The following is a 25,762-nucleotide window of genomic DNA, read 5'->3' as shown; positions in this document are numbered from 1 at the left end:
CTATTTCTGAAATTCTTTTGTAATAAGATATAATAAGACAGCTACTTTGAGATCTTGTATAGAATGTCCTGGGAGACTGAAGTGTTCTCCTACTGGTTTCTCTGTCTTGTGATTCACCCTTCTGAGTAATACCTCTCCCCATCCTCTCACTATATATAAGTGTCTGGTGACTTCTGTTTCAGTGTATCTGAAGAAGTGTGCATGCACACGAAAGCTCATACCAATAACAAACTTAGTTGATCTCTAAGGTGCTACTGGAAGGAATTTTTAAATTTTGTTTCTACAGCAGACCAACACGGCTACCTACCTGTAACTAAAGTTATTTGAGACAACTTACAGCACTCATTGTCTTCTATTACTTCCACGTGAGCAATATATATCTCACACTTGCCACGTTCTTTAGATCCCACAGAACTGTGAAAGTTCTTTAGAGAGGTCAGGGTGGAATAAACAGCCGCATCAGTTTACTACTGAAGTTAGCGGGGAAATTCCTACTAACTTCATTAAGAGGCAGATTAGATTCTGACACTGAAGGAAAAGAACATAAAGTGCACTTGATTCAAAAACAGACTGTGGCTTAACCGTGTCCCATTTGAGAGTGTCATGCTGAATATGAGAAGCTGCACAAATCACTTACAGAATTCCAAGTGTTCATTGATTCATCCATATTCATTCTTCCTCTCTCTGCCACTGTGCCCTCGCTGTAGGTGAATGTAGCATAAGCATGTGCATGATGAGGAAATGAATAAGACAAATTTCTGGATGTGATTTTGAAGGAGGCTTCAACCAAATGAGCAACACTGAAATGCACACTTCTGATTTTTACAATGGAAGATAAAACGGGTGATGTCCTCCAAGTGGCAGATTTGCAAATCTGCCACACGCAAGAAGAAGAAGAAAGAGCACCAGCGATCTCTTCTTATCAGGAAGCAAGGATGCTCCGCCCTGCCTTGTCCACAGTGAAGATGCTCTGAGCAGTTCTCTGACTAGTGTCTTCCTCATGCTTGCATTTATATTTAGATTTATATACTTGAAGAAGCCATGAGTGTGAGCGGACTTCTTTTTCCACACTGCCTATTTATGCATATTCTGGACTTTCATGAGTTACTTAAGTAAGTTTCTGCGGGATAGGAAGACCAGTCTCTAGCTCTCCTGACTTACAAGTTAGATTACTGTATTTTTCGCCCTATAGGATGCACTTTTTCCCCTCCAAAAATGAAGGGAAAATGTGTGTGTGTCCTATGGGGCGAATGCAGGCTTTCGCTGAAGCCTGGAGAGCGAGAGGGGTCGGTGCGCACTGACCCCTCTCGCTCTCCAGGCTTCGCGGACCTCTCCACAAGCAGCGGGAGCGCTCCCGCTGCTTGCGGAGAGTTGCCTGCATGCCGAAGTCTGCGCGCGCTGAGATCAGCGCGTCCAGGCTTCGCGGGCCTCTCCGCAAGCAGTGGGAGCCAGCGCTGGGCTCCCACGGCTTGCAGAGAGCTGCCTGTTTGGGGGCTGGGGTCGGGGGAAGCTCAGGCCTCCCCAGCCCCGCGCCTGGGGGGGGGATAATTTTTTCCCCTTTATTTCCCCCCCAAAAAACTAGGTACGCCTTATGGGACGGTGCGTCCTATAGGGCGAAAAATACGGTATGTCCCTGGACATTTCTCTACAGGATAAAGTTCTCAGAAATATGTAAGTTCTCCATGAACGAGTGTGTGTGTGTGTGTGTGTGTGTGTGTGTGTACACACACACACACACACACACACACACACATACACATACACACACACACACACACACACACATGCAGGGCCCTCTGTGATTTAGTATGGCTGAATTTATAATTGTAACTAATCAGTTAAAGTAGCAAAGTTAATCAACCTAAAGGGCTTTAATTGACTCACAGACATATGAAGCACAGATCTACTCTCTAACAATTACTTATTTGGAAAATAAGCCAGCACAGCACACCAAGAGGATAACATGCTTCATCCATTTTTTTTTATTTCTGTGGTGTGTCTTTTAAATTGTAAACCTAAGGGACAGGGACAGGGGTGGTTTTGTGCCATAGTGGGCAAGGCAATACTAATACTAAGTACCATGCAATGTCTATGCTGTACTTCTGAACAGTCAAACTTTCACTGTGGCAATGCCTGTGCTTTAGAACTCTCTGCCCACTAACATCAGGCAGGTACCCTGTTTCAGATGCCTGCTAAATTCTTATGCTTTGGCAAGACTATCAGAGGGGGTGTCCCTGCCTGCTTGAAGGAGGCAGTGATAAAACCACTCCTCAAGAAACCCTCCCTCGATTCAGAAAATCTAAGTAATTAGATTGGCAATCAGTCAGTTGCCAACCTCCCCTTCTTGGGCAAGGTTATTGAGCGAGTGGTTGCAAACCAGATCCAAGCGCTCTTGAACAATCCAAGTACAGTTAAGCACTCTTAAGCTTATCACTTATGATTCCCAAATAACGAATGCTATTTATTAATTTATTGCACAATCCTAGCCAGTAAGCCCTACTGAATCCAACGAGGAAAGTGGGGTTAGGATTGCAGCCTAATTTATTACATTCATATCCCACTTTCTTCATACAAGGAACTCAGGGTGGCGTACATGGTTCCAGTGTTTGAAACTCCCTTTATTCTAGGCAAATTTTGCAACAGGGAGTTTAATTAATGCAAGCAGTTTCTCAGCTCTGGGAGCAGTACTGCGCCTAAGATTTCAAATTAAAACTGTCGACTGGAAGGAAAGGAGGACCTTTTTCTGCCTCCCCACTTCCAGCTACTCTCTGAAGACTGGAGAAGAGACCCTCTTAAAAACAGTGGGGAGGCGGACAGTGGAATGACTAGACTATGTGAAAAATGAACATAGTATTTTAGCTGCAGTTCATTCATTTTCAGCTTTGTATTCTTGTTATAAAAAAGCATGCCTAGACATTCCATAACCTAGGTTTAAGGTGTCATTTAGCTCCTAGCTTTCATATCTCAGTTTCTAACACTGCATGGTTCCTTCCACCTCTATCTTCTCTTCATGACAACCCCATGATGTACATGAGGCTGAGAGAGAGAGAGACTGGCCCAAGAACACCCAGTGAGGTTCATGGGAGGGAGAGATTTAAACCCTGGTCTTCACAGTCCTAACATGTTTAACTGTCATTAGCTTTCCCCAGGTGAAGATGTCTCATTTTCAGAAATGTCATCTGATATTTTTTGCACATTACATTACCCACCCAGCCTTCTGGTGCTTTGGTTGATTTCTAGTCTATTGACCTGAGGAGGATGTCAAAAAGAGGATGGCAGGAGTGAGGCCTTGACGCTAGACCACTGCTAGGCCTGCTCCTCCTATCCAAATCCCTCCTGTTTCTGCCACTTATGTTATAGGTGATACATGAGATACAGCTTAATGAATTAGAGGCAGCCATCTGGTAAGAGGCCAACAGCAGAATCAGGCAACTGCCTCACAGTAACCACTTTTAAACTGTCTGAGTAACACCTCCAAACCTATGGGCTTGCAGGCTCCAGCTGTGCAACCAAATAGGCATTACCATCCTAGGCCAGTGCTCAAACTACAAGGGGGAGAGGGAAGTGGAGTTTCAGCCCCAGCATCTTTTGTGACAGCCCCCTTAAGCTGCTGCTTTTCCCTAATGGGCACTCCATAAATAAAGTGCTGCCCTATGCTTCGCTGAGCATCTCTTTTATGATGGGATCAAGGTAAGAAAACACATGGTCCCCAATCAGAGCAGCCATAGCTCAGTTGGTAGAGCATGAGACTCTTAATCTCAGGATTGTGGGTTTGAGCCCCACGTTGGGTGAAAGATTCCTGCATTGCAGGGGACTGGACTAGACGATCCTCGTGGTCCCTTCCAATTTTTTGATATAGGACGCTTAAAAACTGCCACTGTGCCTTAGGTGATCATGCAACTCCAACCATGTGAAAATTAAAACACATGGATTTGGGAATTTCCTCATCTCCCATGGGTATCAGTACAGGGCAGGCAACAGGACAAAGTTCCCTCCCCTTCACAGATGCGCCATGATCTCCAGATTCCCAGTTTTGCTATCTTTTTAAAGTAAGTTCCTAACACATACAGAACCTGAGATACAATGCAAAACGTGAAAGCACTATTCTCATTTGGGTTCTGAGAAACTAGCCTGCCCACACCTTTCTGTGTTTTTAGGAAGTCAAAACAATAACTGATACTTTAGAAAAGCAGATCTAGGCAATTAGACAAAAAGAAGGCTAGAGCTGAACACCAATTATCTAGGCTATGGAGAAGGCATTTTCTTGGTTTGTTTTTAGGCTTTTTCTGCTAGTTGTCCCTGGTGAAGAAGTGATTATTTCTCCATAGAAAACAATTCTGGCACTTTGATGTAGTAGCTATGATTGGGGATTAGCATCAAAGCCAGTTTATAAACATTTCAAAAACTACTCTCCCATTACTAATGCTGGTAAATTCATTGTTATTATACCCATCCTGCAGAGGGTAGGGCTGTGTGGGTCATGCCAACCTTGCAAGGTAAAGCAAGTGTTCTTATACCCATTTTGCTGTGGGGAGAGGAGAGTTACAGTAATAATGCATGGCAACCCTGACATGTCTCCACTGTTGTTAAATTGTTTTGCTTTGCTTCAGCAAAATACAGTTGAGGAGAGGAGACTGTGAAGTCTATTATAGCATTAATGCAATTAATTAAGGGCTGCTAGTGGTAAGGAAGTAGGGAAAGAAGTGAGGGTTTCAGTGGTGAATGGAAAGACCTAGCGGTCTAGACTCTATGGAGTACACCCTTTTGGGAAGCCAAGTCTACCAGACCTCAATACGGTTCAGTCACCAAATGCAGACTTCACTGGGGGTGAGGAGACAAGCACCATCAAATACATTCAGCTCTTCCTCCATCAGCTATGGTACTCTTGGACAAGTAACTTTCTCTGTACTGTACTCACTTTGGCCAAAAGAAACACAGCCATAATCTACCTCCTCCTTATTTGACCCTCAACTTCTCAGTTGTTATCTTAACTATACTAATCCTTTATATCCTTTATATAATAGTACAGCAATATTATCAAAAACCGTTATTGCCCTATGTTTTTCTGTTAATGTATTTGCAAAAAGTTTTGAAACTCTTAATTTTTAAGAGCTGCATTTTAAGATGTATTTTAAGCTGTATTTAAATTAACTTGTTGTTGTTGCTGCTGCTGCTGCTGTTCTATTACGTTTTATTGTAATTTATATATGGTGTTAGCTGCCTTGAGCCTCGCCCTGGCAAGGTAGGGTGGGGTATAAATAGAAGTTGTTATTATTATTATTGTTACAGTGGTGCCTCGGGTTAAGAACTTAATTCATTCTGGAGGTCCGTTCTTAACCTGAAGCACCACTTTAGCTAATGGGGCCTCCTGCTGCCACTGCCGCACAATTTCTGTTCTCATACTAAAGCAAAGTTCTTAACCTGAGGTACTATTTCTGGGTTAGCAGAGTCTGTAACCTAAAGCGTCTATAACCCGAAGTACCACTGTAGTAGTATTAGTAGTAGTATCTGAAATGGTTCTGTTCCCCGACGCTAGTTACACAGGAATCTCTCTCTCTCTCTTTCTATTTATATATATTCAATTACTTTTAAACTTTACTTTGCCTGCCCACCCAAAAAACAACAAAAAAAAACCATCCTCCAGACACCCATCTCACCTGTCCTTAACTTCTTGTAAAGGATGCCTATTTCCTAAAGAAAATATGGATTTATTATTTTCTTTATGTTTAAAGAAAATCTTTTGACGTTCTTGTGCAAACGTATTTTGATAATCATGAAATTGCAAGGATTTCTACGGCGTTCCAAGGAGTATCTACGGTAGCGAAGGTACTAAAAGCTACAGCACAGCCAAATTTGTTCTGAACTGAGTGTTTACTTAATGGTAATTGGTAATTCCGCTAAGCTAACTTCCTAATTAGATGTCAGGCGCATTTTCAAGATCTTGTACATTTCAATCATAGATGGGGATACAAAGGACAGCATCACTATCTCACATTGACCAAACTGCTTAATCAAATCTTGACACGAGCATGAACCTGAAGCACTGTCACCACTAAGCTGCCACTAGCGCCAATTAGCTGATCCAGTTTTAAGGACAGAGATAAAAGAAATAAACTGGAATATAAATGAGGACATTAGGAGAGAAAATAGACAATGCCTATTAGTTAATGAGCTGGATTGTAAATTTAATTCCTTGATACGATGGTGTTTACAAAATATTTCATTTTGGAAACATAAATCTTCTTCTGTTAGTATTAAGAGGCAAATTTCCGAAGTAAGTAGATCTGCTCAAAGGAATAGAGCAGGGAGTACTAAGCAAAGAAAAGCATTTACTAATAAATTTGTATTTGTAGAAGTTACAATATTTCCCCCCACTCAAAACTTTCAGGGACGAAATGCAGCCAAATAAAAACAATGTCAGCTTAAAGAATGGAAATGCATAGCAGTGCAAAATTAAAACTAATCAACAAGGACAACAGAGTGGCTACTAAGTTTGGAATTCTTAATGTCAGCCTATTTTATTTTAATTTTTTTTGCTTATTCCAATTCATTGTGACTCTCAAAAAAATGAGTTGTGTCTTCCTTTCAGCTCAGTTAAAATCTATTAATCATATACCAAACTCCTGCAATGCTCCTTTAAAACACACACACACACACACACACACACATATATATATATATATATATAAAAACGAAAACATATATATATAAGCATCAATACTGACATCAAAGAATTGATCACCATAGCCAGAGTACAATGCACAATATTTAATGAGGCCAATATGAGATAAAATACTGATTCTATTAAAAATAGAAGTTTTATTATTATTATTATTATTGGTTTTAAAATGTAATGAACTCTACCCACATATCTCAATCCTAAATATGTTTACTTGAAAGTGGCCATCATATATTTTGATGGAACTTACACTCAAGTAATTGCATGCTTAGGGCTTTCATAACACATCATTACCCACTATGCAGATATTTGTAGTGTGGTTTCAATAAAATGTATACACTACTGAAATAGGTGCATGATTTCATCAATCCCATGTGTGACATGTAAAAAAAAAAGTTTTAAAAAACCAATCAGTCCATTGAATAGGCCTATCAAAGAAGAAAAGGTCATCTGTTTCAGCTACAGAGAGCAAAAGGGCAAATCTTAATCGCAAATATTACTTGCGGCTGGGAAATAATTTTGAATATAACATTCACTGAAACGTCAGTAAAATTAAGCAATGGAGATTGAGGTCAGCTGTTTTATCTCTGTGTTAATCTGTACTGTTGCAAAGGGAAATAGGATGAGGCATCAACTATGTTTAGAGCAGCAAGGTAGATTTGATTTCTGCAAGGTGAAGTACAAAACATTTATTGCAACGAACTTGATAGGGTCTCTTGCTGATTAAGACACTTGTTTACCAGAGTTGCACAGAAGGTGTACACGTGCAACATACCAAGCAGAACTCGCCCAAATATTTCTTTAAAAGATCCCTCTTAAAGGCAAGTATCTCCTGTTAGCTGTGTATGCAGCAAGCTTAATCTCTACCTTCTTTTCTTGTTTCGCTATGTCTCCATAGCTGCTGAAAGCAAGGTGCATTCTACTACATTTGCAACACCAACCCCATTTGTTTGTTTACAGGCATTTATAGCACACCCATCACCATGAAGTCCCAGGGAAGGAGGCGTACAGCTTAACATGATTACACCGTGCAACACCTTCTGCTTCCAAAGGCCTGTGGCAAAAAGGTGTATCTTGGTCAGATGGTGAAATAGGTTCAGTTATGTGGGCAAGTGCTCCTCAGAAAAAAAAGACATTCTACAATCTGTGGGCCACCAGTGAAACAGCCTTCTCACACCATGCCCCAAGAATTTTACCAAGGAAAGCAGAGACCGCAGAAGAAACACAACACACACAGTATCTCAGACTTCTCCATGCTCTCCAAATGTTTGTCAACCACTCCCATCAGCTCCAGCCAGCGTAGGTTGGCAAAAGTTGCAGTTAATGAATGGGATAGCTAAAATACATTCAGTAATTGGAAAACTTCAGCAGGTTGGTTTTTCAAGTCTGTGAGCTTATTTTGTATTATATTTGCATATGATACGAAACGGGGCTTTTTAAAGCAGGAAAAATGATAAAGCTACAATACTGGCGGGTAACACAATATTCCACTTGCCCTAAAACTACATAAACATTATACTTATAATCCTCTGCAGGTATACTCAGAAGTCGCACTGAATTCAATGGGGCTTACTCTCCTGTGACTGCTATCTTAAGGCATCATTGACAGATGTCTAACCTTTCATTGAAAATATCCAAGGTGAATCCATAGCCTCCCTTGACAACTTACTCATTTTTAATAAAAAAAAAATCAGTTGCTATTCTTTTAATTAAGAAGTGTGGGATATATCTATATATAGATGGGATCTATATATGGTGCACTGACATCTGCTGGGAGGTGAGGTAGGAAGAGAAAGGTGGCATAGGTCAGGATCAAAGCATATACTTTGCATTCAGGAGGTCCAAGGTTCATTCCCTGGCATCTCCACTTAAAAGTAAGAATGTGAAATCCTTCTGATGGGAACCCTAAAAAAGCAGTCTCCAGCAGTCAGGAGTAGACCAACCTTCACCAATCGGGTACCCTCCAGATGTTTCAGATTACAGCTCCCATTGTCAACTTGCAGGGATGATGGGAGTTGTAGTCCAAAACATCTGGACTGCACCAGGTTAGAGAAGGATGGAGTAGAAAATGCAGGGTTAAATGACCAGTAGCCTAACAGGTTCAATCACAGTGAAGCTTGGGGTCTTATAATGTGAATTTATGAAAAAATAGATAGGAAATAAATGAAAATCCATTGAAGAAAACCTTGCACTACTGCTTTCCTCAGATTCTCCCTCAACAAGTGTTAAATTTTTTTAAGTGATCTGTGACGGCAAAGATTCAGCTCCTAACGCACCTAGTATTGATTGATTGATTGATTGATTGATTGATTGATTCAGAATAGTTATAGGCTGCTCTTCAGCAATGCTCTCAGACTGGTTTATGTGCCACCCACCTACATCTACCATTGAGCTATTGGAATTTGGCCTCACTTCCACTTCCTCTCCATTGGACAAGAAGCAGAGCCTGGCTTTGAGCAGCTCACCTTCTCAGCCAACCATTTTCTAGAAGAGATCTAACCCATACCTTGAAAGTGTCTTGTTGCTCACTGTTGATTTCAGTAAGTGGTTACTCAAGCAGAGCTGAGGGTGAGAAAACCAATCTGCATGAAAAACGGTCACTCAAACACTGAAGGGTGGGGGGAATACTTTTTTGTAAAAATCTTCAAAAATCAAAGCTCAAAATAAAATTACTTAATATGAAAAATAAATGTTGGTAAAAATCCAGAGCCAAAGATGCCTCATTTACCACATGAATTTTACTGCTAAGTCATGGACCACTCTTAATTCAACACATTTAAATCAAATACATCAACTGATAAACTGATTTCTAAGTATTGTCATTTGTGCAACATGCTTCCAAATTTTCTTGGCAATGCACCATTAAAGCTTGTTTCTTCTTTTAATGCAGAAAAGAACAACCATTTTCGTCAAAAGCTGCAGCCAGCATTTAAGCCATAGATGATTAAAAGACAGACAAATATACAGATGCACAAAGATAGATAGATAGATAGATAGATAGATAGATAGATGATAGATAGATGATAGATAGATGATAGATAGATGATATAGATAGATAGATGTAGATCTAATTTAAACATCAGAAAGAAAAGTCATGACCACTGAAAGAGGTCACGTAAGTTTGAACAGGCAAGAAAGAAACCAGTTTTTATATTCATTCCACTCTGCATAGATGTATCATCAATCTGATTCCCCACCTGCCATTCTCATTCACTCAGACTTCACTAACACTTTGCCAACATAAGAAATTAACAAGCCAACATTTTTAAGTAATTTGGGAGTTTTTTCATAAAAAGATGTCACTGACTCAAGAGATTTATTTCTAGTCTGTAAATTCAAATATAAGACCAGGTTCAGAGATCCCAATTTTTACCCCAGGTCTAGAAGTGGAAGTACCCTGCGTGTCAAAGCAACAGGAACAACAACTAGTATTGCTACTTAAGTATATGGGGAACCCAATAAATTACTTTGCCATAGGTTGAAATCTTGACATAGGGACATAGAAGCCAGGACAGCATGAAGACTAAGTGATGGGTTTAATTTACTTGCCTTTTTATACAGTATAGTAAAGCAGGAAGGAAAGGACGAATTGACTGTATTCGGCAAGAAAGGGTTGCTAACCCCACACTAAAACACAACTGGGGATATTGCAGATGCAGTTTAATGCTGGGGTGGGGGGAATTCTACCAGGATGAAAGCAAATGCTTCGCCTCATTCAAAAACTCTGAGCTAAATTACAAACTTCTCAAAATAAAGACTAGCAATGGAGTTGGTGACAGATTCTGAAGTCTAGAAGCAACAGCAGGTGTTCCAACAATACAAGGATATAATTCAATCAGGCTTTTGGCTGATGTTGTAAAGTGCAAAATGACTCAAATTGTTTACGAACAGCACCAGAACCCCTAAGATTAAATTACAGCCTTGATATTTGATCAGGAGTCATGCATTGGGGTTTTTTTTTAATAAAACAATTTTTAAAGTTATTTACGTTTTAGGTCAACTGAATTTAAAAGGTGTTGTGAGAAAAAGTATCTGGGCTACATGCTCTGCTAAGACAGCAGCTTCCAGTTTTACATATATATAGTTTAGAGACACATTGGTCACACAAGGGATGAAGGAGGAATTTGTTCAGTTTGCTTTTTGCAGCAGACTGACCCGGCACTCTCAAATTTCACTTGTGGACTGGCATGCAGCTCTCTGCGTTTCGCCATGCAGTTTCCGTGCGCAGACAGTGTCCACAGAAACAAGATATTTTACATCAAAGATGCATACTCAATGCACATTGTTCAGATTAATGCATTGAAACTTTTGTATTTTAAGTTTAAAGGGTATGGTTTATTATTATGCATACAAATGGGTAAAGTACAAACTAGAAATTGTCTCCCTTAATTCAGAGTGCTTTCTTAAGTTTGGCAAACATGCAGATGGTAGGAATATGTGGCCACTATATGTTGGTCTTAAGCAGCGTTAGAAACTCAAGATATATAAGCTAGGCACCAAATGGCTCCTTAAACCAGGGTTACAGTCGCCAAAACATAATGCCTAGTTGCCATTTGGCCAGACAGCTCTAAAGTTGCTTTTTTCAGTGCCTTTTCAATCCTCCTTTCACACAGCTGAATAAATCAAAAAGCCACCGTTTCCTGTTATGTGAATACTGGGAAACAATGTGTAGTGGTTGGGAGTTACTCGTGCGTAATCCTGCTCCGTTTGAGCATCGGATTGCCTGGTTAAACCCTCCGGACTGCGCAGCCCATCTTAGCGTGGCTGCTCTTAGTCACTCGTAGAATCTGTCTGTGGGCGTTTCTTAAAGCGTTGCCAACATAAGAGTTGTTTGACGCCCAATCGTTTCCGCCTCTCACTGCGCGGGAGTCTCCTGCGCAGGGTGGGCGTGGGCAGTGGGGTGCTTGGGCTCTCCTCGCTAACTTCCAATGAAGAGTCCTGGAGCCCCTGCACCTCCCTGTCCCGTTGCTCTCCCTGATCCCTGGTGTTACACTCATTCTCTTCCCCTTCTTCCCAGCTGAGTCTCCCTCTAGCGCTTGGACCTTCCCCTGCAGAATCAGAGACCCTCTCCTTCTCCCGTGCCTCTGATGGCAGTTCCCTGACACAATGGTTAATACCTTCAAAGCAAGCCAGGATATGAAGCTTAATATCCTAGCTTGTTTTGAAGACATTAACCATGGTTTCTTCTTGTTTCACATATAACATGAAGATGTGGTAAAATGTTTAATCCTGGCTTGTTCATGCACTCTCATGAGGAAGTGGGTGCATGGAAGTCCTTTGCACACAGCTTCTGCATATCCTGTCTTATTAAGCCAGACTTTTTGACTGACTACTGAATGCGAACATTAACTTGTGTCTTACTCAAGACTACCCAACATTGCTGTTCAGGATTTGAACACAGGCTTGGCCCAAGCACTCTATTATACTATATCTTAAGAGCTACCTCTGAGCTTAAAATAATAATAATGAATAAGCATAAAGCTGGCATTAGTACATATGAGCCTCCTGGATCAGGCCAAAGGCTCATCTGCTCCAGTGCTGTGTTTGCACGGAGACCAAACAGATGTTCATGGTCAACCAGCAAACAAAACCTGAGCACAACACTGTTCTTCTGACCTACAATTCCCAGGAAATACTATTCAGAGGCAGCAGTGAAGATAGGCTATATCCATCACAGACTTATTTGCAGGTCTGTTCTACACATATTTTCACAACACACTGTCCTCAGCACCAATTTAGTGAGAACCATCCACTGAAAAAGCCAATGGCATGGTGGGAACTATAGGAAGGAAGCCATTATCCCAAACAATGCCTTCCCCAGATGTTATAAAAACTGAAGTGCACACAGTTTCAAGGGCTGCAAGCCAGTGAACACCCAACATAAACAATCGCAAGTTGTGACTACACATATTTTTGTTTGGGCTCCATTTGTGCTCCTGCCTTTCCATGAAACGGAAACATACGTTTTGTACAACTCACACCCACACTCTTGTCATTTTGGGAGAAGAGTGAAGGTGCTGAAGTGAACCTTTTAAAAAAATAATTTAAAAAGCAGTTTCTAGCTGGATCACAGTACAGGCTGTCTGATAGGTCAATCAATTGATATACATCACACACACAAATGAGTTTTTAAAGTTTTTTTTGTTTTTAATTATTACAAAAAGTATAGATGCTGAAGTCTCCCAGTACTGCCGCTCAATTTCCTCAGTTCTAGTCTCACAGAAGACTTGCTTACATCTGTATCATTGGTATGACAATGGGCACCGCTATGACCAAGCTAAATAGAACATACCTTGGCTATATCTTCATGGAGTTGTCAGCATGGTGGGGTGTAATGCCTTACTACCACCCTCCAAGCTGCAGTGTCAGTGCCGTTTATGGTGTAGGGAAGGGGCAGGGCAACTGCAAGACTGGCACGAACAAAGCCAATCCATGAGTGCGCCCACGCAGCTCCAACCTCGCTGACACTGTGCCCCATCCCTGTGACATCCAGGTGCACAGAAGCAACACCACTTGGAGGGAGGCAGAGAGGACACAGTTCCTGCCTTTGATAGAGCTACCCAGAAAGAGTGTGCAGATTAATCCAATATTATAGGAGATTAGGACGTTGCAGCTGCACAAATTGGGATTCCACAGCTCAAGTCAAGAGCAGCCAAATTATTCAAAATACAGAAGTGCAGTGCAGTAGTTATCGAGTGTTAGACTAGGACCAGAGAGGCCCAGATTCGAATCCCCACTTGGCTATGAAGCTCAGCAGATGATCTTGGGCCAGTCACTGCCTTTCAGACTAACCTTCCTCACAGGGTTATTATAAAAGAAAAATGGGGAGTTGGAGGAACCATGTGCATCACTTTCAGCTCCTTACAGAAAGAGCACTAAACAGAATTATAAATAAATGTTATACTGGAATTACATAATGAGTCAGAGGGCCACAGCTGATCTGCATATTTTACCTGCATGAATTATCATTTTCATTAACCTAGAAGATGCCTTCAGCGACTAGATATGCTGCACTAATTCTGCAGCATTCATCATTCTCAAACAGGTATCTTTCAAATATGAAAGTCACTTTGAAAAAGTTGACAGGTAAATTTTCTACCTGACTCACTGAGGGTAGAAGTGGAAAGAGTTCTGTTTATTTTATTTAGGTTGCTTTGCAAAGCAGCACAATTCTCGGCAAGATTTTGTTTTTTTAAGAAGCAACGTAAAGGAAAACAGAGGTGTTCTATAGTGCTATCAGGCAATTAAAACTGTGCAACAAGGCCTCTCATACAAAGGAATGAACAGGATGGGCAAATTATAAGCAAGTTTGTTTATAATTCTTAAGCAGCTTTAAAAGTAAATGCTCCTATGCAAACCATGTAAACTAGCACAAATGTAAACCTTGCAGGCTTCAGAGACAGCAGGGAAACTCTACAGATCCTAAAAGGAGTATTCTTTACCTTAGCAATATGGCACAAAACTCCTAACTTCAAAATGAATAGATACATTTTACAAATGCACGTACCTGGACATTCGGCTTTAAAAGAAATGGAAGTGTGGAGATTAATAAATTGTTGTTGTTATTATTTCTTTAAGGTCCTTATAGAAGCAGACCCTTAAATATAGTTTGTTTATTTTCTGCCCTATCCTAACCCACCCCCTTCCTCTGCATACTGTAGAGACAATACTACCCAAATTCTACACCCTGCAAGAAAGCCTTTCCTTTTAAGGCTTTCTTGCAGGGTGTAGAATAGTTGAAGGTAGGAAGACAAGTGGGGAGGGTTGTTGGGGTTTTTTTTAATTAAAAAGGAAAGGAGGAATACTGTTTGAGTAGCAGGACTTCTGTCCCCATTTATTTAGCCAAAGAATTCGTAGGCTGCCTTATAGGACCATGTCCTAGCTAGTTGGCACCAGGGAAATAATTTTATCAGCAGGCTTCCTAATATGCAGAGAAGCTGGTTATGAAATAAAAATAATGGCATACTGTCACAGGGTCATTGTAAGGATGAAGACAATAGAATTTTAAGGCTCTCTTCTAAAGCCTCAGAAATTGTAAATAATAATTATGAAAATTAATCATCCTAAGTTTTGTGCTGGCTATCAAATAAAAATCTAACTATCCAATGAGCCATAAATGGGTAACGTTCCAGATGTCTAAACTTTTTTTCATGAATCTGGAACCTTAAGCCATATATGACCCACTGGATTCCAAGGAATGGTACTTACTGACAACAGTTTCTGCAAAAGGCTTTGATAGCACCAACAGGTCCCACTTCCCAAGTGACATGATTGGCACTTTCTGTGTCCAACTGAGCATGGCTGCTTGGGTGGCTTCAAAAGCCAGGGAAATAGCAATGCAGGAATACAGCATCTACCCCTAACTGCAACATATCTGTGACACACCCAGATGCCAGCTTTCAAACAGGAAGTGTGGTCTCTAGTCTTTTTTGTACCTAATCCCTGTAGACAGCAATGCTGACCAAGCCCTGACCTTTAGTAACCACAGGAGTAGTGACACATGCAAGGATGAAAACCATCTCTTCATTTTCCATAGAGATATGTTAATTTTAAGAACCTCTGGTGTTTATTTTCATGAGAACCAAGCAAAAGGTTGTGCAGCCAGCTAGGATGAGGGAGTCAACTGTTTACTTATTTCATGGGAAAAAATTATACTGGTCTTTAAAAGCCAAAATACTTTTTTTTTAAAAAAAAGAGAGAGAAATATGTACTCCTTAGTACAACAACCTGATTACTCAAGGTAAATTCACCTGATTAATTATTATTTCATACACAAGCCTGCAGTTAGGACTTAGTATTGATATATTTCATACTATGTAGCATAAAAGCTGAGCAACAGAAAGGAAGACAATGAACATCTATATTAAGCAATTCTGAACATATTTATACTCTTTGAATAAATATGCAAAGTGTTTGCAAATTAATCTAATTGTTCCCTCTAAGGACTGCTTCATGCATGATGAATTCCCTACACGGAATATCATTGCTATGTAGAAAATTGCATGTACCCTTTATGTTCGCCATCAAATGTGATAAGCATATATGTACCTATTCTGAAGCATATGGAAGTGATAACTTCAACACGGGCAAAGGGTCCTAGGAGCCCTGAAATGCATGTGGTTTTTCATAAGCCACCTTCAATGAATCCCTCAAAGGACCATTCACTTTCAAAGTATCTAAACAAACAGATATTCTATTAAATCAGAGCTTGCATGTCTTTGTAACTTTAATGCCTCCCTTTTATCTGATACACCTCTTGTTATGTCCACCACACTGACAAACATTTACTCAAGAACAGTTTGGTAAATGATCTTTAAAACGCAGACCATTGCAAACATACACACTGTTCCTGATTAAGCAATTGCAGATCTGTTATCTTGCCTTCTGGGAACGGATCTAAATAGCATCGTAATATCAAACGCTGAAAACCACAGGCCTGGGGCCACCAGGACTGCGCTTCTTTGTAGGCTCTGTTAAGTCACAAACTTCCTGATATAAAATGTAGCTTACCATTAGGAGTAAATGTTTGATCTGAAATGCTTACAAAACGGCTATGTTTATAATAACAGATTAAAGATTAAGCTTAAAACAAAACTGTTTATGGAAGACTTTACTTCTCTGCAATTCTGTGCATTTAAAAGAGAATCAAGTAATTAAGAGCATAAACTTTCATTACTTCACTCTATTATATACAGTAGTTCATCTGTTATTTAATTGATTATCTCATTACAAGGGTAAAAGACAATTTGCTGATTTTGTCAAATGTTCAAGGAGCTTCATTCCTGGCAGCCCTCAGATCACAAGAAATGAATCTGTGCACGTGCGTAAATACATATTTTGAAATAAACAATATTAGACCAGTTCACAGAATACCATCCTCCAAGGTCTCCTGTGAGTGGTGAAAGAGCAAGATTATGCTCATGCATGAACTTTCAGTGAATCAGATATACATGGTGGGTAGAAAGGCTCCATGTTTGGAGGGGGCACATACATAAAATTGAACACATTTAAGGCTGAGTAGCACAATGAATACCCTAGACAAAACCCAGAAATCAACCACAGGATCAACCAATTCCCATGTGTGCATCCTATTCAAAAGTTAGCTAGGCATGGCTATCTGCCGCTCACATCAGAGGCAGGCAGGTGCACCAGTGGACAGGGGGGGGGAAGTGTGCTTTCGCTGCCATACCACATGTAAAAGAAAGATCACCCTCAGTGAGACCAGTGCTGTGAATTAGGATTTCAAAAAGAAACAAGTCAATGATACAGAGGTGTAAGTGCTTCAGTCTGGACCTCCCTGAAGGCACAGAATGTTTGTTTTATACCAGACCGATTCACAAGCTAGGGAAGACCAAGCGGTGAGATATGGGGAAATTCAGCCCCATTCAACTGAATGGGACTAAACAGAACTAAATGTAAGCAGTTTATTTCAACTGAATGGTAAGAATGAACTGCATGCCCATGAGCTTCTTCGTATGCATTACGTCTAAATGCTAACTCTACACACTTACGACTTGAACAAACACTCTACTCCATCACCTTCCCTTTCTCCTTTGTGCATCTGGTAGAGATCGCCACAAGAGCTTGTGCCAAAATCGAGCACCTTTAACATGTCAGTGCCACAAACCCTTTCTCACTTTTTAAAATAAAAGTAAAATAAAAATAAACATAGATTTGGTTTCAGAACAACTGCAGTGAGAGATACAAAATTTATTTATTTTTCCCGAAAAGGGCCTGATGCATGCCACACTTTCCCATGAGTGTACCTGAAGAAATACTGCATTTTACTTATGTGCATTTACCCCATGGCAAATTGATTTTCATAACCGATAGTTGTCTCCGTCATGCTGAAGGTAGCCTGCATTTCCTATTCACACTGTGAGCGAGCCCACTGCTTAAAAGGCAGGACTACAGCTATTTGGCCATAAATTCAGCAACCAAATGTTAAAAACATAACATATGTAGAGGTCCAAAGCATACAAATCACTCCAGCTTTGCATTCTCACTCAATGAAAAGGCTGGCCACTTTTGCTCGTTTCATACCCAGCTTATAGGGAATATTTTATGCCACCAATTTTGCTCCTGCTGCCTTATTGCCTTCAAGTTAGTTGCATCTTTGCCCAGAACGCTTAAAGAAAAATGAAAAGGCTAAGTTTAAGACCATGCTTTCACATTAGAACTGCAATGTTCAAATAATTCACCCCAGAGCAAGTCCCACTGTAGTCAACATGACTATTTCAAAATAAGAGTTGGTCCAGGGGTCAGCAAGGTTTACCTCGCCTGGGCCGGTTCACTCCAGCGGTGATCCCTCCATGGGCTGGATCGTTTGTGTGTGTGTGTGCGCGCGCGCGCTCACGGCTGTGATTTCCGGCACCTGCATCTGAGCAGATGCAATTTCCGGCACCGCGGAAGCAAGTCCCCGCGCCACGCTGGTTTAGCGCAGCAGACGGGGACTCGCTGAGCAGGCGGCTCAGTTTGGGGGTGGCTCATGGGCCGGTTAAACAACCTCCATGGGCCGCTTGTGGCCCATGGGCCTTAGGTTGCCGACTCCTGAGTTGGTCAGTGCTAAACAGCAATTTTGTATTGCAGAACTAGGATGTGTGTGAAGCACACTGAATACTCTAAAGTGCTACAAAAAAGCTAAGCATTACTATTAATTATTGTATTAAATGCAATAAATGTACCAAAGTAAACAGCACTATACTCCTTGATTTTATCATTCATGCTACAACCAATACCGTATCCCATTAAACATTTTGTAACTCATTACCAATTAAATCATCTCATAAAACAGGTCTTATCAGTGACCCCTGCTATCGGGAACCAAAAGCTCAGCTATGTTTTCTGCCATAAGAAAATGAGAAAGATTTGTATTGCCTCTCACAGAATCTCCAAGGGTTATTTTAACCAAGTTTGATTTTTAGCAGGTCAAAAATATTTCAACTGGTTATTTTTTGGAAAGGCTAATGCAACAGGAAAATACTATTTTCTAGTTTTGTGCCTATGACTGCTCACTGAAACATTTTGTAGCCTTGAAGAATGTTAGCATGTAGTACAATATCTCACCCAAGTACCACCCTTGGGGCCTTCTCACACAATAGCTAATAACTGGTTGAATTGGGAGCATGACTAACCTTGTGAGATAAGGAAACATAGCTGAAAGGACTTGAGGATGGGAGACGAGTATTCCTTCTCTTTTAAATCATAACTACAATGTAAGCAATGACAAACATAGTGGTAGATCCTCTTGTGCATTTGCATGGCTAAATCCCTAATGATTTGCAAAAGACAAAACAAAGGGGAAACTATTCGAAAATATAAGTGCCATCTGCCATCAAAGAGTGGCATCTTAAATGATTCATGGCACTTCAATTTATGTGGGTACTAAGTGCATTTTTGGTGCAACAATGCTACGCTGAAATGGTGGAACATCATGTGGCAAGATAACAAACATAGTCAAACATGCAAATGAAGTTCATCTCTGTGTTCTGCCATGTGCTCTAAGCTTCCTTTGCTGAATTGTGTCTTCCATGCAACTGAAGCCATTCAGTTTTTAAGGTTGCGGTTGTATACAGTTACCTGGGAGTAAGCCCCACGGAACTCAAAAGGGCTTACTTCTGAGTATACATGTATAGAATTAACTATTAGTCACTTTCCTGTTCTTGTCAGGATGCCCTTAAAGCTATCACATGCATCTCTGCATCAAAATGCAACTTTCAGTTTGTTGGGCAGTAAACCTTCTTGATCCCTGTATTCTTCTATTGTTCATTCTAAAACTGTCGTTTTGCTTGTTTCTATTGTCTTCAAATGGACCGACTGAAAAGCCAAAGATTTAGGTCTAATGTTACCGTAAAAAAGCAGTGGAATTCTCTCCCCACAGAGGTTCACCCCACAGTCTACGAGCAAATGCCGAAGACACACCTCCTGGCCCCAACCTTTGACACCTGAAATGTGAGTTTTCCAGGACCTTCTTTATTCATTTGAATGTAACTAATTTTAAGTGTTCTTAATTTAACCATTTAATTTTGAATTGTTGTGACCCATCATAGGACCTGATGTTGAAGTGTAGATAACACATTTTATTATTATTATTATTATTATTACTCCATCTAAAGTTAATGAGAAACATATGCTTATATTGTATTTATATTGGGACTAGGGAGAAGTCTCTCTAAAGGTTAGAAGCAAGAATAAGGGTAGACAAGAAAAGGTGGGAGAAAGGTGAGGAATTTTAAACTTCTGTCTAACTTTATTACATTAATAGCAACCTGCTCAGAGCATCCAAGACTGAGTGGCATAAAAATCAAAATAAATAAAATAAGTATTACAGCCAGTCAATCTAAAGACAAACATTCAATTTCATTTAAGAACTCCTGCTGTCATAATACCAAAATAACAGTATTTTATTTGAGAAGGCCACACCACCAATGTAATGTGCTTTTTCAGAGAAATATAAAAGAAATTAATTTATCTCATCACACATAGATCTAGCCATCCAAACCAAGGCAGTCTGAAAACAACACTTCAAATGCTTTGAACTGAAAGGGTTTAAAAGTAAATTATATCCACTCTGTGATATGTTAAATCCATCAAGTCCTAACTGGACTAAATGGTCCTTAGTAGTAACAACAGCAACAACCACAATAGATCTCTGCATATAAAAAGTGGTATCTGACGAAGATATCTAGTCTAGAAATCTCATGTTCAGCTCTCTCTCTGTGTGTGTGTGTGCGTGTGTGCGTGTGTGTGTATTCCTTGCTTTTGTAACACGTGAGACTATCACTTCAGTCTGCAGTGGTACAATCCACACACTGGATTAACACCCCTGCTGTTTCTGAGAACTTGACCCAAGATTTTTCACTTTAAAGCAGAAGACCTCAGATTCAAGGCCCCCATGTATATCTGAAGCAAGATAAAACCAGAAGTTTCTGCAGGCGTAGCCCATTTCTACTGTATATCTTGGGGAAAGCACTACAAAGGATAAAGAGCAGCTTGATGTTGAGCTAATAGTCAAGTGGGGCACACAGTGATCATCACTAAGAATACAAGAAGTGGGATATGCCACCACCTGCGCTATTCTGACTGGAGTAGTTGGATGTCAGGAAGCAGCTTGACATTAAGGAAAGAGTGGCAGAAGAGCTCACCCCTTTCCTGGCAACTCCTGAGGCCTCCACCCCCATCGTTCAGCCCGGACACGGAGATCCAGCGCTGAGGGCCTTCTGGCGGTTCCCTCATTGCAAGAAGTGAGGTTACAGGTAACTAGGCAGAGGGCCTTCTCGGTAGTGGCACCCGCCCTGTGGAACACCCTCCCATCAGATGTCAAGGAAATAAGCAACTATTCTATTTTTAAAAGACATCTGAAGGCAGCCCAGTTTAGAGAAGTTTTTAATATTTAATGCTGTATTGTTTTTAACTCGATTGGGAGCCGCCCAGAGTGGCTGAGGAAACTCAGCCAGATGGGTGGGGTATAAATAATAAATTATTATTATTATTATTATTATTATTATTATTATTATTATTACACCTAGCCCACACTTTGAAAACCTTGGCTTTATGGGAATGGCCAGTCTCATTACTGCCCTCATGCAACTCATCCACACAATAATCAACTGAGACAACTTTAACACATTCTTGAAAGCATTATGTCAAAGCAACTACTTGTGGAGGGTTGGAAAAGAATGTCAAAAGGGGACGAAGAAGAAGAAGAAGAAGAAGAAGAAGAAGAAGAAGAAGAAGAAGAAGAAGAAGAAACTGCTCAGTTGGAAATCTCAAATGCTGAATATGTAGCTAGGCCACGAGAATTTATTTTATACACATACACACAAAATTACTGGGAACAACAATTGATGGGAATGAAAACTAAGCATCCTCATGCAGGCAGACTTTAACTAACTGTTGTAGAAGCTGACTCCAATTGTCCTGAAGTCACTGGTGAAGACAAATCAAACCCATAAGCTCCATATTACTGAGGCTGAGCCTGGGGAAGTTTTCTTAAACATTATTCACATCTTTTCCAGTTCTCCCTGTTGAGGTCATAAGGCCTCTGAACCATCATGGCTGGATTGTTTTAGTGCTCTCTGCTGAACACCTGCAAACATCAAACAAAAACTGCTGGTCCTTTACAGCGTTGACAAAAAGCCTTTCATGTGAAAAACGCACTCTGGGAATGTCAGGTCTATGGCTCAGGTTACATTCCTTTCTCCCTTGCAGCTTCACAATTTCTTGTGGTAGTAAGAGGCCACATTTGTAAAATTAAAGATTAAAGGAAATACAGGGCACTTTCCTTTTATTCGCACATTACAAATCACACCAGACCATCATGTGTTGAACAAGCAGATTAAAACACACACATTCACATTCTCACACACAGTAAAAAAATAATAATCAAAAAATTCAGGATCCCCTGTTTTACAACGAAAATCCCAAAACAATACACAAGTCATTAATAACGTTTCCATTAAATGAACATCAATTTTAAAGCAGGTAAGTTCTCTAGTCAAACATTTATAGAGTATACACACCAGTAAAGACAGGAAACCGCATCCGAGACTCAACTTAATGGACGTAATTATTTCACTAAAAGTACAGCTATCAATTTGAGGCAAAGCCAGGAAAGTAATCTGCACAGTAATCTAGACATATTCTGAAACTGCAAATCTGTTTGTTAAAATATATTTTGATGCAGTCTGAAAGTGTTTTATAATACAATTACCTATCCTCAAATTTAGACTTACCTTAAGAGTAAAACTATAAAGTGCAAGAGTTCTAAAACAGCTTATTTGCCAGAATCCACACTAGGAAACAAGGTACATGTAAGTGCACCTTGAGGTCAGTTTTCCTAGGATAAGGGTCAGTTTTATATGATACTGGATTCTACAATCTTCTCTAACCACTGAATGTTCTCTTTTAAAACCATTTGCCAGTTAAGAAAAAAGATGCAGTCTATATAACAAAGAGTATGCTATTTAGCCATACAAATTTCTGCACCTTCACCACATAATTATCTCCACCATACTTTATTTAATTAAGTAGGATAGAACACTAGGGTTTCTTCCTATCTTATTCTTACACATGGGTGGTGAAAGTGACCTTCCATTCATATGCGGCATTCACTAGAAAAGCAGTGAACTTACTTGCAAGAAGGTGTGCTTAGGATGATGGCCTTAGGATGGTTTCTAAAAAGAAGCTTTGTTTTAAGATACTACAGCTTAATTTTACTGTCTTGCCTCAGGGTTTTGTGTGTATGTTTCTTTTTAAATTATTTGCATGTCAGGCTTACATACCAATGACAAGATGTTTGCACTGGGCGTACTAGGAAAAAATGTTTTTGCCCCCCCCCCCCAATATATTTTCAGCTTGTTTCTTCACCCTTTTAAAACTGTTGATCAACTGGCCTTACAAGATACTATTAAACTGTGGGAAATCCCTTAAAAGTAGCATACAGCTAATATTTGCTAGAACAATAGTTAGCTGCAGCATTGATTGAATGTAACTGGCAAATCGATTTATCTATCACAAATACTTTGCACTGCTTCTACAATGAAAAAAAATAGAATACTCTGCTTTCACCAATATAAGCAAAATATTACAAAATGATTTATTACAAGGTATTGCAAGTTCCATAGGAATGGATGAGGCTTTCATCCAAGACAATACATTTAGAAATCAAGGTGTACCAAGGCCCATCAATGAAACCTGCAATAACGCTACACTGAAACCATCACCTTTCATATCGCACGTGTCTTCATTTTTAAAATTCTGAATATAATCAAAGTATGTTTAATGATAGAACTTATCAAAAATACAAACTTATGAAAAATAATGGTACAACTTATCAAAAGCACAAGCTAACTTCAATTTAGTTATCTGTATGTCATCCTTAAAAAAGCTATATAAAACCATATAATGTATGGGGAGGAATACTCTTTTAAGCAGTTAAATAGGAAATGAAAATTACAGACATTATCTTATTCCTCATACACTTTGACTCCATTAAAACTATTGGGAATTCTGCCATTAACTTTGATAGATATGGGATAACACCCCTACATAATCATAGGTAGCGAGCTTGTAAAGGCTTGCGAAAATTCAACATCTGTTTCAGATATGCTTTTTACAGAGTACTGTTATGTACAATTGCCAAAATTTCAAAAACACTGCAGCTGTTTAATTGTAGGTATATCTAAGGAACATCCGAGGAACTACGTGTAATAATGTAGGGAACACTATGAAATTAAATTATGGGCGTGGAAGGTATTCAAATGTGCACCCCCCCCCCTCCAGCCTGACACAAAATGAATTATTTCCAATATATAAACATCCTTTGTGCTTAACATTCAGTTATTTTATCCAGTGGCTTACTTCATCAATAAGCAGACTCTTTATTTTGGTCAAAGATAAATGTTGTATTTTTGCTGAAAGCAAAACATTCCTGTGTTCAATAGATGAACACATTTGCAAAAACGCAAACAGACTCTTTATCCAAAAGGTGTAATATGCATTAAGAAAGTCACATTATTAAAATAATTTTTAACAAAGTTTTTGTGTGTGTCAAGGAATAATGCATAAGACTGTAATCTTGATGCGTATCCCAAAACAATCCATCAGCAAATGCTAATTTCTGGAAGAGAATTAGGACTTTTTCTTTAAAAAAAAGATATATACTGCTGAAAAGAACTTAAAAGAGGACTTATTCTTCTTGTAATGCATAAGAAACCTTGAGTGAGTTGGTTATCGTTCCCCACGCAACAAAAGGATAAAAGTACTTTGGATTTTTAAAAATACCCCAAACTTGGTTATGCTTAAAACTAAATCCTATAAAATAACTATTCACTCCAAATATTATTTCTGAGAAAGGTACTATATTAAACATGAAGCAGTATGAAATAAATGTTTCAGTTTCTTAATGGAAGCCATTTCTACCAAGATAAGAGTTATTTCACTAACACACACTGATTGGGGGTGGGGGGGTGGAAGATACCTAAAGGAGACACTTTAACTGCATTCCAAACAGAAGCTGTACATACTTGAGCCAGTAAAATGTCCACTTGCCAAAGAAGTTGGTCCATTTTTCCCACTGCTCACGGGAGGTGAAAACATCTAAAAGAAAACAAAGAGGCATTATTGTTGGTAAACAGGGCTTTTTTCCCCCCTCTACATTCGCTGATAGCTCACATTTCATTCAACTTTATACAAAACCTAACAACAGTTTATTTAAACATCTCCCATCTCTGCTCTCGTAATGGTATAGCAGTATTTGCAGCCTCCCCCCTTTTCCCCTTATGTTAGTTTTATGTCTCCCAAAACAATACAAGATTTGTTGGGGGAGGGACCTCAGTACCCCAGCCACAATATCAGGCAACAAGGAGATGGGGGGGAACCCTTTTGGAAACATTTAGATTGACAAAAGTGAGGGAAAAAAGTTTGTGACTGAAACCTTGGTCATAAACGTAGCTATATCCATTTCCATCCCGTTTTAGGATCTGTCTGTCATATGTGAACCCAAATAATAATAATGCAAAGTTCCACCTGCCCTAAATTTTCATCTCGGCTCTGAACATGAGAGCAATTTGAAGCAAGTCTCCTCTCTCTCTCTCTCTCTCTTTCTCTCTCTCTCTCCGCCCCCCCCTTTCTCTCACTCTCCAGCATTTATTTCAACCCTAATTGGTTTCCATCTTCTTCGACGTGTCTAGCGGATAATACGCACCTTCCCTGAGTCAGAGACTACAAAAAGCAAAGGAACAAATGGAAAAAAGCACAGCTAGGGAAGTGGGAGCTACAGAGCTGCCTCAGGCTACGGTTCCTGGCCAAACTTCCCAAAGCCATTTCTCAAAAGGAAAGTCTTGGAGAGACAACAGCAGACTGAGATAGCCCCCACTTACAAGGTGGATTTTATTCCCCCCCCCCTCCCAGCACTGAAATTATTTAAAGACACAAATGCATCCTACATCAAATTGATTTGTCTTGGTCTCTGTCTCCCCACCCTCCACAAATCTGTGAATAAATAAATAAAGACTTCTGACATATTGGAAGAAGGGGGGAAGATTAGGAGGGGGGAGAAAAGCAGGGATGGGGGGGGAAGAG

The 25,762-nt window shown here is 39.9% G+C and overlaps 1 protein-coding gene across 31 annotated transcripts in view; it reads right to left on the bottom strand.

Annotated features, from left to right (window-relative positions):
- The window catches only part of TCF4 (transcription factor 4), a 339,431-nt gene that overhangs the window by 309,351 nt on the left and 4,318 nt on the right, over positions 1 to 25,762 (bottom strand). For 28 of the 31 annotated variants that reach the window (XR_014517238.1, XR_014517239.1, XR_014517240.1 and 25 more), the window contains one exon: positions 24,706 to 24,778. Coding sequence is in view for 28 of the 31 variants with exons in the window: in XM_083465957.1 (XP_083322083.1) it covers positions 24,706 to 24,778 (73 nt within the window). In the remaining 3 variants the exon portion in view is untranslated. Of the gene's footprint in view, positions 1 to 24,705; positions 24,779 to 25,115; positions 25,278 to 25,385; positions 25,525 to 25,762 lie in introns of those variants that run through there. The other 3 variants (XM_083465935.1, XM_083465937.1, XM_083465930.1) reach the window with 3 other exon arrangements.

Source organism: Podarcis liolepis, assembly GCF_965112155.1.
Source record: "Podarcis liolepis genome assembly, chromosome: 11".
Taxonomy (NCBI): domain Eukaryota; kingdom Metazoa; phylum Chordata; class Lepidosauria; order Squamata; family Lacertidae; genus Podarcis; species Podarcis liolepis.
The sequence above is the reverse complement of the archived record's forward strand: the minus strand, read 5'-3'. Positions and strand labels throughout refer to the sequence as shown.